The 12,526-nt window shown below is 36.7% G+C and overlaps 1 protein-coding gene and 1 pseudogene across 1 annotated transcript; both read right to left on the reverse strand.

Moving 5' to 3' along the window:
* Nucleotides 1-218: 218 nt before the first annotated feature.
* Nucleotides 219-1,387, reverse strand: LOC126602803 (DNA-3-methyladenine glycosylase 1-like; annotated as a pseudogene).
* A 2,260-nt stretch (nucleotides 1,388-3,647) lies between these two features.
* Nucleotides 3,648-11,504, reverse strand: LOC126604812 (uncharacterized). The gene is made up of 4 exons (XM_050272123.1): nucleotides 10,695-11,504; nucleotides 4,377-4,466; nucleotides 4,193-4,260; nucleotides 3,648-4,022 (listed from the first exon to the last, which is right to left on the reverse strand). The coding sequence occupies exons 1-4, from the start codon at nucleotides 11,343-11,345 to the stop codon at nucleotides 3,872-3,874; spliced, it is 960 nt and encodes a 319-aa protein (XP_050128080.1). The 5' UTR covers nucleotides 11,346-11,504; the 3' UTR covers nucleotides 3,648-3,871.
* Between the last annotated feature and the right edge of the window lie 1,022 nt (nucleotides 11,505-12,526).

Consider the following 12,526-nt stretch of genomic DNA (forward strand, 5'->3'; position numbering starts at 1 on the left):
TGAGATGGTAGCATGAGAACTTAAGATCGGCACGGCAGCATAAACATAGACATAATCCACAAGTGGTGTTTCATTTATGATGCTAATAAATCCCAACAAATCATTAGTCGTCACTCGTCATTCAATTATCAAACATGACATCACACCTCCAAGTGATGCTACATTTGGACAACTTCCAAAGAGAACTAAATCTTCCATCTCAATCTTTCACAAGCAAATACTGAAACATCACCTTTTCATTACACAACCAATAGATTACAGAGCAACATGATTTCAAGTTTCAGACTTTCAGTCCAAGAAACCAGTGAACTATAACAGAAATTCAATCCTACAACAAATATACACAAACTACAAAGTGATTCAATAACAATGCAATAGATTACGAAATTCAGAGGAAAAGGGCGATTACCCGGAATTCGAAAACCATATGAGCAAAGCCTCCTCAATTGCTGCTACAAGACCCCCTTGGCCTCCATGTACCTCCACATGTACCAAGACCCAACAGACCTATAAGGTTTCCATTTCTCACACAGGTCCTCCATCTCCAACGGTTTCGGCAACTCCTTCAACCCATACAACAACTTCATTCCTTTCCTCACGCCGAGATCGCCGAGATCGTCGACCGGCAGCACGTCCGGCCGGCGAAGCTAGAAAATCATGAACATGTGGACCGACCAAACCCAAATTCCCTTCACCAGAGTCAGCATTGTGAGCAGAGCCTCGTCGTCCATTTCGTGAATTGACGAATCGGCCAAAGTCCCATCGCTGTACTTCTCGGCCAGGTCGTGAAGATACGAAGCTTTTCGGCCCGAGACGCCGATTGTCCGGAGCTTCTGGGCAGAGAGCGACAAAACGACGTCGGCGACCACCGAGGCCGCCGCCGCAGAGCGAAACGAACCGCGTTTAGATCGATTGAGCGGCTTTGGTGGCGAGCTGCTGGTAAATAATGCTTCTTGCGAGGGATATGAATGGTGGACGGTTGGGATCGAAGGACGGCAGGGTATAGAGTCGATCAGGGCCGTTAGAAGCGGGTCGGAGCTCCGTAAGTGTTGAAGGGCGAGGTTGATTTCGGTTTGGGAGGTTAGTGGGATTAGGATTTGGGGAGCGCGGGGAATGAGGAGGAGGAGGAGGAGGAGGAGGAGGAGAGAGAGGGCTTGGAGATTTTTATGATTTTGCGGGGCCGGAATGAGATTTTGGAGGAGATGGAGGGGTTTTGGGAAACTTGCGTTTGTATTTGAGGTTTCGATCGCTTAGCTATTACGGCGGCGATGATAGCGGTGCCGGTGAATCGGTGATGCTCTGCGCAGCTGTTCTAAGAAACGACTTTAGCAAAAACCTGGGTTTCGTAACCGCGCGTTGGCGGGTAAGTGTAGGGCCCCTGGTCCATTTTGATATATTGGGCTTTTCTGTCCAATAAGCTTTGACCCGGTCTAGGCCTGCTATTATAGAGTGGGTTAGGAATTTTTAAAGTTGTACAATGTAGGGCTGGGGACAACATTTTTTAATATTGGAACCGGACCTAACCCGGCCTGGTTAAAATGGGTTGGTTCGGGCCGGGTCCACTAGTCCTTTGGGGTTTTTTTTTTGTGTGAAAAAAAAACACCTAAAATTTGCACAAATTCACTACTAGTGCAGTGTGCAAATTTTACAGTTTTCCCAATCTATTTGCAGAAAAAATGAAGCATCACATCAAACTCACATTTCCACATGCATCAAAAAAGAATAAGAGAATCCTAATTTCAAAAGGATAATACAGAAATCTGAGGCACCTATGCATTTCCACTTTCATTTAACACTTCCTGTTGATGCACAAAACCGGAGGTCTTGGAGCAACGTAAATCCGACCGTGAATTTGCATGAAATGTAAATGACACAAGATATATCGTGATTCACCCCAAGGTTTGGGCTACGTCCACAGTGATTATGTATTTATTTGAGGGAATAGAGAGGGAGAGGGTGAGAACTTCTGAGGGTGAGAGAGGGGATCTCAGGCCTAGGAATTGGCCTCTTCCTAATTGTGAGGATGAGGAGTCCTTTTATAGAATAAGGACTCCTCACTTATTACATATTTGCCCCTTCCCTTATTGCATAATTACATTTGAGTCCCCCGAGTATTTATACGATGTCTAAATACGGAGGCCCTAAATATGGTATAAACACTTCCAAATACCAAGATTAAAGTAAAATAACAAAATCCTAAACAACAGAAATTGCAAAGCTGAAATATTTACTCAATGAAATTAACCAAAGAAAGAAATTCAAAATTTCAGATCCAAAAAACCAAACCGATACAATAACAAACTAATTAAGCTTGCAGAAAAGCACAAAAAACCCTAATTAGAGCATATTCCTCAACTGGGTAGCCCTCTTCACTCGACATACAACCTAAATAAACTGATAATAGTTCAATTTTTGGAGAATAAGACTTACAGTAGCTGGCCAAGTAAAATAATCTAGGCTGGTAACAGTGTCCTCGATGGCAGTGATGGGGTGATAGTGGTCGTAATGGTAGTGGTGCTGTCGAAGAAGAGAGAATTAAGGTTCTGGAACCTGGGTTATCTGGGTCCTGGGATGTTGTCAAGGAGGATGGCTGGATGGGTGGTGTCATTGTGTTGGTCATCGCGGCGGTGATAGGCTGGGTTTTCTGGGATGTTGTCGGAGTCGATGGAGTCGAGGGAGTGACGGATGGTGGAGAGGTAGGAGTGAGACTAATTCTAAAAACCTAGACTCGAGATGACTAGGGTAGAAACTAATGGTTCATATTGGATGATAGGTTATCATTCAATCTCGACCGTTAATCATAATTAGAAACGGGTCGGTCCGGGGCCCCGTTTTTCTAGGGTTTAGGACTCGGCTCGCCCAGCCCCGCCCCATTTACTTTCTAAAACATTTGGAATCGGCCCATACCTACCCCGAACCTATATTACCCACCCCGACCCGCAATTCCTTTACCCGTTTGCCCATCCCTAATACAATGAGTGGGGTTTGAACGGAGGAAAAGTGTTTAACCGTTGGATTAATCTAGCTGAGGAGACTACAATGTGTGTCAAATTCTAAATCAAGTGGTTGTTGTTGATATGTTACTGATCTTTCACAGATATTGTTGATATAATATTGAGTTTGGATGTCATTCAGTACTACGGTCTGATGGTATTCCTCTTCAATTGTAAGTGAGAGGTTTGAGATTCAAATCTCGTGGATGGCGAATTTGTCCATTGTGTGGCTTAGCTGAATTTCCCATTCTCTTAGTGTGAAATATATCGTTGTACTAAAAAAAAGTATTGAGCTTGGACCTATCTTGGGAACTGGGTGTTCACCTCTAAAACAATAATGGACTACTAAGGCCTAATTGATAATTAACTTAATCATCAATGTGAGTCGAACATTATACTGTTCATTTATAAATGGAGGGCAAAATCCCGATATTGTAGTGACAGAAAATGCCCTATCGGTAAATCCTCTTGAAAGGTTTTTTTGTTTTTTCCATGTATTTTTCTTACATGTTAAAATTTAACTAATAACGAAATGATTACCAAACAAAAAAATGGCGGACAAACTTCTCAAGTGAAAGTTCCCTTAAATGGATATATATATATATATATATATATATTTCACCTGATCGACTAATTCTAGTGGTAAGTATGAAGTGGCCCATAAGAAAATATATTCAAATTGTATCATAAGTTTAACCAGATGGCAGAACTCAACTCTAAGATAGCCTTCCACATTACTTGTACACTAAGCAGTGAATTGATTCATGCAGAAAATAGTAGATAAACTAATAAAAATATATAGTAGGAGTGAGAAATCACTCTCTTTTTTCTGGGCTCCATCTTCTTCATGCTGCAGGGAAGCAAGTAGGAGTGAGAAATCATTGTCCCTTTTTTGGGGCTCCATATTCTTCGTGCTGCAGGGAAGCAAGAAATCGCTTGAGACACCTGTTGTAAACACAGGGCCGTTCCAAATGAACCAAGTGGCCTGCCTTCTTTATGCCTTCAAATGTTGCATTTTCTCCTAATTGCCTGCATATAAATAAACACCTTACCAAATCAATAGGAAATACAGTTTACGTCAATAAATAATTCATATTTTGGCATAAGTTTAACATCCGTCAATAAAAATAATTTTTCTCCAATAAGTTAATTTTAATTAATTAGCAGATAAATATTATTGTCAATGTAATTAAACCTACTCTTTCATGTTGTGGGCAAGCTCCTGGTTGAATATCTGATCATTTTCACCCCATAACAGATGTATTCTCTGCAAACATATGAAAGAGACATAAAAATTAATAGAATAATTGGAATAAAATTAATCAAAGAGAAAGATTTAATTAAGAATTAATACATAAACAAACTAAAATTGGCCAAAATAACCTGTGGGAATTTGGGGATGGTTGGGTCCTTGGTATCAATGACTAAAGCTTCAAGGAGTTCTGCCCTTTCCTTCCTGTGGGTGAACATCACCTATAAATTTGGATGTACCAAAATATTTCAGCAAATGGTTCAAAGAATTTGCTTCCTAAACCGCATAGTGTTATTGATGATATTTTCTTCCTAATGTGTTACAAACCACTTGGATAATCAACATTCATACACACACACACACACATATATATATATATATATATATTATATAATGTATTATATATCATATATGTAGCACCTCTGATGAAAAAGTGAGGCACGCTAATTTTAATTCGGCACCGTAGCATATCTGAACTTCGAAACTGATTCAACTGTTAAGAAAATATTATATATGCTCAGCAAATACCATCTCCACGAGGTATCATCCTTCTACTACAACACGTATGCAGCCACACCACTTTTCAAATTCTCCACCTACTTTAATTGCTGATGCTTCTAAACAAATATGAACAATCCTTTGCGTTGACCATGCATGCCATTATTTTTAATTTTTTGTGCAAAAATTAAAAGAAATGCATAACCATAAGGGAAGGAGGTTAGCGATGTTTGATTCCGAGACGGATCTTTTCCTTGCGTAAAGAAATTTTCTCAAACATTTTTGTTTTTCGGCGAGCAAATAATCAAGTTATTATGCCCTGAGCATAATCACTTTGCCATTCGGTCTTGTTTGTCAGTGAAACATTGTTCTGACAAATCATCTTCTTAATTAATTTTTATGTTTGGCTCCGAAACTTGAACTTTTTCTTCTAGGCCAACCAACTTCTTACACTTAACCAAATGATTAGGTGCCCTAACTTCTTCTTCGGCTAAATTGATAATCCTCATAGGGCGATGCTTGATTGGGGCCAGAGTGAGAATTCCCGCACCCTCGGCCTTTCAGACTAACCGTACTTTAAATGAAATTGACTTGTATCCAAGGTTCTATAAGACATTGGGTGCTAGTCGGGTGGTAGGTTGGGGCTTAGCGCCTATGCAGCTAGGTGGGGGCCTAGATAGATTTAAGTAATTTTTTTGTATATCGAATAAATAAGTATCTACTTATACTTTAAAATACATAATTTCATTAGGTACATAAACTCAAACTAGAATGACATATAGATTATAAAGTATTAGAACTAATAAAAACATGAGGAACAAACATATAATGTGTGTTCATCTAAGTATTCAACAAGTCTCTTACAATTTATTGATAAAAAAATACAAAATGAAAGTTTCTATTTTTCATCTGTTTGTACCATACTTGACCAATCCCAAAACTACTGAGCATTGGTCAACGTTATACCGTCAAAGACCCAGAAAAGTTTCCCTCCAACCAGGAGGCCAATCACAGTGCGACACGTGTCTACATCAGAAGACAATCACAACACGACACGTGTCAACATCAGAAGCCAATCACAACACGACACGTGTCAACATAAACCAATCACAACACGACACGTGTCAACATCAGAAGCCAATCACAACACGACACGTGTCAATGTCAGAACAAAGCTAGAAACTCTTCTATAAAAGGAGATCATTCTCCCACAATATTTCCTAATGTCATTTGTACTAAATCATTCACTAGTACTCACTAAATGAGAGCTTGAACATATGTACTTGTGTAAACCCTTCACAATTAATGAGAACTCCTCTACTTCGCGGACGTAGCCAATCTGGGTGAATGATGTACATTTTGTGTTTGCTTCCCTATCTCTATCAATTTGCATACTTATCCACACTAGTGACCGAAGCAATCTAGCGAAGATTACAAACTTAACACTTTCTGTTGTACCAAAGTCCTCACTGATTTTGTACATCAACATCGTCTAAGTAAGAATCGCGACCTAAGCGTGTGATTAGGCGGGTCTGGACGGGCTAGACGGGCACTTAAGCAGTTCTAAGTGCCCTTTCCTAATTTTCAAATGCCTAGGGATTAATCGGGGCAGTGGCCAGCCACCTACCACTTACCACCTAGTGCTTAAGTGGGAATTTTTAGAACAATGCTTGTAATTGTATCCAAGAACGAAAGGAAAGTGGTCCTCATCTAGCCATTATTAAACTAGGCTCTATCTTTTTTTACCCATTACTCTTGGAAGGTGATATGGGCATTTACTTTTAACATGTGGGAGAAGGATTTTCTCATCCCTTCATGTGCATCAATAATCTTTTTCACCTCTTTTTCCTTTTAATGTTCCTCATTCTTTTGAATATGTTTCTCTAGTTGAGGTTGAATCTCGTCCAGTCGGTTGAAGTTGAATTGGGATACTGAAACATCATCTGAACTTCGCAATTTTTAGCACTTGATCTAATCGGGAATACCAAAATGTTGACCCTGAAAATTACACATCCTACGTGGCGTGCATGCCGAAGTAACTAAGGAGGTAACTACGTCATTTGGTGGTTGATTGCTGATGTGGACGTGCCAACTCACCACCGAGCTCGGTCAGGCGAATGTCTTGAATGCAATGGAGGAGGTGAAATGCTTCTGACTTCTAAATTGAGAGACTTATTTCGAAGAAGAAACACTCTCGGCCTTGAGTTTTATAATCTGGAGGCAAGGTTATGCAAATTGCTATGAAGTTCTAGACTTTTGCACCGGTTCAACGGCCTTGACAATATTGGCAAGAATATAGGTCCGCAAAATTGGTACCAAACTATAAAGTCAAAGATACTCAAAGGAAATGAGTGTCTCTGCCTATGACTTGAGAATATCCAATCATAAAACACTTCATTTCGTCGAGAAAGCTAATGAAGTGATCTTTGTTCACCGAGAGAATGAAATACTCTTCGTCGGTGGAGACTTAAGACCGTTAACTGGTCGAACTTGAGAAACTCGTCGTTTAACCAAGAAATTGAGACTCCTTTACTGAATTGATTCTACAACTCCGGCGCTGTCTAGCCAAACTGTCGCCTTTGATAGTTGCTTGTGGAAAACTTTGTCTAACCAGGCAATACTCGTATGTTGTCCTTCAACCCAGATTTGCCTAGCTAACAATATTTGTGCTGACAATTAGTAAACAATTAGTGGTTTTCTCAAAAAAGAATGAGAAAGTTCGCGCAAATGGTTGATTTATGTGTTGAGTTGAAGGTCCTTCTACATTACAAACGAGCTTGTATTTAAAGAGTACCATGTTACTTGAAGGCTTGATCATTGTATAGAGTCTAGTTGCAATACTAACTCGTGAAATATTATTTTGATATGTTGACTAAATCTCTAATTCTCTACTAAGGTGACTTGAATGTTAACCAATCATTTTGTAACCCTACTTAGAGATCATGATCATGATCTCGTAAGTTCAACCAATTGACATTATCTACAGTAAGGAGAAAGAGTGTGGGCTTAGCCTCACAATAGGCTAGCAATAATGTGATTCAAATTCATCTTTGGCGAGAACTGAACCTAAGACTTCTCACTTACAAGTGAAGAGGAATATCACTAGATCGTAGTACTAAGACTATCTCCAACCCATGGGATAAAGCTTACAATATAAACTTTAAAACCTCCCCCAAACCATCTCCAACCATATGCTAAAATAAGTCATAGGAAGAAAATATATCTCTGGGCTAGATTTCCCCTATGATTTAAGTCTGGCTTAAATTATTCTTGACTCACCAAATTGTCATAGTTCAAACATTTTTTTGTTTTTTACTTATAATCTATCGGCTATGATCAAATGAGATTAAATCTAGGGAGACTTTGGATGCGGTCCCTAGTTATGAATAATCTTTGACTAAAACTTTGTTGGTTTTCAATTTTTGATCCAAGTCCCTAAAATTAATTGATAATTTATTTCTATGTACGTTACTATATTTTTAAAATTAAAAATTAAAATTTATAGTTGTTTATAGTAATGATATTTTAAATAAAAAACATAATTTGTGGGATTAAAAATATTAAAATATAAATATACTATTGTGTGTGTGTGTGTAAACATGGGTACATTCATAAAAAATAACCAAAAAATTATTGTATCAAAACATGGGTACATTCTTCAAAATGGGTACATTTAGCAAAAATAAAAATGGGTACAAATAAATAAAAAAATATGGGTACAATACAAATAAAACTTTAAAAAATATGGGCACAAAAAGAAATTAATATATGGGTACAAATTAAAATTTAAAGGAAAATTGGTACAAATTAAAAAAGGGTTGCAAATTAAAAATGGGTACAAACTAAAAATAAAAATATATGATAAAAAATTTAGCCATAAATATAAATATACTAATTGTAACATTTTTAATATTAAATGAATATATTTAGAAATAAAAAATATTTTATTATTGAAATAATTAATGATATTATTAATACAAAGGACCTTGATCAAAAATTGAAAAGTAATAAGGTTTTAATCAATAGAGTAGTAAAAATAAGGATGAAAACCTAATTACTCCTTAAATCTAATAGTAAAAAAAAAGATTTGACAGCCCAAAATTAAATCTAACGTCTAAAATAATTTAAATCAAATTTAACTTAAAACTTTATAAATACCTATGTATTTGTATGATTTTTAATTATTTATCGGAATTTAAATATTTTTAGACTACAATGTTCATAAAAATAAATTAAGATAATCTACATAAACTTTATTTAAAAAAAAAAAGTTACCAAAAACAAAAAATTAGGCTAAAATCATTATTTAATCATTACTTGCTAAAAATTTAAGACACAGGATTGGAAGAGAAAAACGGTTTCTGACTTATGATTTAAAAATTTTTGACTTAAATTTTTAAGTTTTATCTCTAAAGGTCGGAGATGTTCTAAGTGGCATGACCACTACCTTATCTTTTGGTCTGACTACCAGGGATTCTTCCATCATAGGATAAGGACTTGGATTGTCTGCCCTCCTAGTTGTGGTGCCCTTCCATGCCCTCCTATTTTGTGCGGTCACGGTTAAGCCACGTCAATATTTTATATTTTTATTATTTTTTGTCTTATTATCTTATTAAAAAATTAATATAAAATATTGATGTGGCTTAACCGTGACCGCACAAAATAGGAGGGCATGGAAGGGCACCATAACTAAGAGGGCAGACAATCCAAGTCCATAGGATAAAGCCTAACTTTCAACATAGAATACAACTTATCAGATTAGTCATCGTTCAAGCCAGTGAGTTGAGTGTTTTTTGTACCGCTCCTTGACTTATGATATCACAACTTCCCATCTACCAACAAAATAATTATACTATTCCATACCTTTAAATTGTTTTTATCCCATATATTTTGCCCAGACAAATGTCAAAATAATTCCTATAAACTTTTAATAGATAATTATCATTAAAAATCACAACTTATCTATTTAATAATAACTAAAAATTATTTTAACAGCTACTCTATCCAATGGCCTACAACACATAAGCAGATGACGAAAAAGTGGGTCCAAACACATATTAAATTCGAAGAAAAAAAAAATCTTTATTGGTGCATGGTTGCATGGAAGAAAAAGTTTGCATTCTACTAGTTGCATGGTTATCCATTCCAGTGTCAATTATAATCTTTAATTTGTCCCACCTCCTATTTATTTATGAAGTTTTAAATATTTCAACTACTCTCGATAAAGGACAAGATTGTCTGCTCTCTTATTTTCGATGCCTTCCGTGTTTTCCTATTTTATGTAATCACGGTTAAACCACGTCAACATTTTATATTATTTTTTATAGAGATAATAAGACAAAAATGAATAGTAATATAAAATGTTGACGTGGTTTAACCGTAACCACAGAAACAGGAGGGCACGGGAGGGCACCGGAAGTGGGAGGGCATACAATCCTTGTCCCTCGATAAAACGTTAAATCTAAAGATCGCATCTGGATGATAACTATTTTTTTAAAGAACAATACTTGGTTATTCAAAAATACGTAGGAATTCTTACTCAAATTTTTTAATGTTTTAATTACAAAAATTTGTGCTTATGATCAGAACTATTCATATTATGAATCACACTGTAAGATCATCTTTGCAAAAAATAAATTAAAACTAAAGTCGTTTAGTCAATCTATTATATAAAATACATAAATGGTTCATAATGCTTTTACCAATATCATTCATTTTTTTTAAATAATTTGATGACTAAACGATCTTAGTTTTAATTAATATTTTGTAGAGACGATCTTTATAGGGTGATTTATAATATGAACGATTCTGATTATAAACACGAAATTCTATAAATTGACAATGAACAATTTAAAAAAAAATATTTGAGTATGGGTTCCTATTCATTTTTTAGTTTTTTTTATTTTTTTTTTATTTTTTATTTTTTAAAACGATAAGTAAAAATTCAATACCTCAAGGAAGTCCTTGTGAAGCCGATCAGGAAAATACAGCTTCTTATGAGCAGCAACAGACAGCAGAGCCTTGAGCCCCTTCACCGAGCTTGGCAGTAGAAGCTCCGACGACGACGAAAACCCGAGCCTCTCCATCGTTGCATCGCTGACTGAGCAAGTCATGGCCAAGATCGATCCGGATACTACCATGGACTCCACCAGGTCCGGGTACAGCTCGGCCAACTTAAACGCCACCATCCCGCCGTAACTAAACCCAACCACCGCGCACCTCTCCACCCCTAGCTTCCTCAACCCCGCGGCCACACACTCCGCCTGGAACGTCGGCGACCGGTCGGGGTTGTCGGTGGAGGAGCCGCCGAAGAAGAGGAGGTCGGGGACATAGACGGAGTATTTTTTGGTCAAAGCACCAACCTGGAACTGCCACGTCACTATCCCCTCGGCCGCGAACCCATGGATGAGGACCACCACGGGCTTTGTTGGACCCGACACCATAGCGGGTTTTTCCCCCTTCTTGGGTTTGTTGAGGGTCTCGTTCGGGACCCAGAAATTCATAACCGTGCACGGTTCGATCTGGACCGCGTAAGGTCGGACCCCGGCCATTTTCATAAGGCCATGCAGCAAGGGTTGCTGAAGTGCCACTAGGTTCACCATCTGTTTGTTTTAGTCCTGAATGAAAAAAATGACTTGTCTGAGTGATCTTAAACTCCCAAAAGCATATGAGTTTGAAAATTGGGTCGCATGGAGGGGTTTAAAAACTCGCTAGGAAACGAGGGTTGGTGTTGGGTTGTTATAACTTGTTATGGAACGTAAAACTTCTCCAAGTTTTGGAAACTTTGGAAATTTCTCTCTTTAGAAACAGTTAAAAATTCATAGATTTTGTAGGTGAATGAATGAGGACGGCTCAAAGGTTAAGCTGCCCCACTGACATTGGATGAATCTTAAAACCAGATATACCGGTCCAGGTTTCTTACACGAAATCTCATTTTCCTTCTCGAGTACAAATTAAACTTGTTTAATAAAAACTTTTTCTTTTTCTTTGGTCGAATGTTTAATCAAAACTTGGGTTATGTGTTATACAATTTAATCTCACAAGTAAATATTTTAGGCACAATATACTTGCATCGACTTAATTCATGAGTGTGCTTTTTTGTCCATTAAGATGTAATTAAGTTATTTCAAATGCAATCATTTATGTATTAACAAATAAACTGTTCGTCATTAAAAAGTTGATTGATACTAAAATAATTGAATTGTTCTGTACTTATAAATTTACATTGGTTCTACGTAGGAAAACAACGATTTCGATTATAATACTTGTAAAAATTATTATTTGAAGAGTGTGATAATTAACACTTCATGTATGAGTTTATTAATATTACACCGTCTTTACTTTGGCTTTGTTCATTTGTGTGGGATTCTTTTTGGTCAATGGTTTGTGTGGGATATGGATTTATATTTGGGATATTTTGGATGCGGTTCCTAATCCTTAACATTCTTTGAATAAAACCTTAATGGTATTCAAAGTTTGATCAAAGTCCCTTGACTTTGTACACCTCATTATATTACAATTAATAGTTATATTTTTATAGTTTTGACATTAATTGTTTGATATTTTATGAGATTTATAATCCTATAAATTTAAAACCCCTTATTATAATACTATTAGAAACGGTTACAATAAAAAAATTCAAACATTTTGATTGAATAAATGGACAAAAACTATGTAAAAATAAGAAATAATAAATGGCAAAAGAATGTATCCATAGTGTTAAAAAAATTGGTACATTTTACGAAAAAATGGGTATATTGCACATATAACAAATTGGTACATT

The sequence above is a fragment of the Malus sylvestris genome, chromosome 15 (genome assembly GCF_916048215.2).
Source record: "Malus sylvestris chromosome 15, drMalSylv7.2, whole genome shotgun sequence".
NCBI classification, from domain to species: domain Eukaryota; kingdom Viridiplantae; phylum Streptophyta; class Magnoliopsida; order Rosales; family Rosaceae; genus Malus; species Malus sylvestris.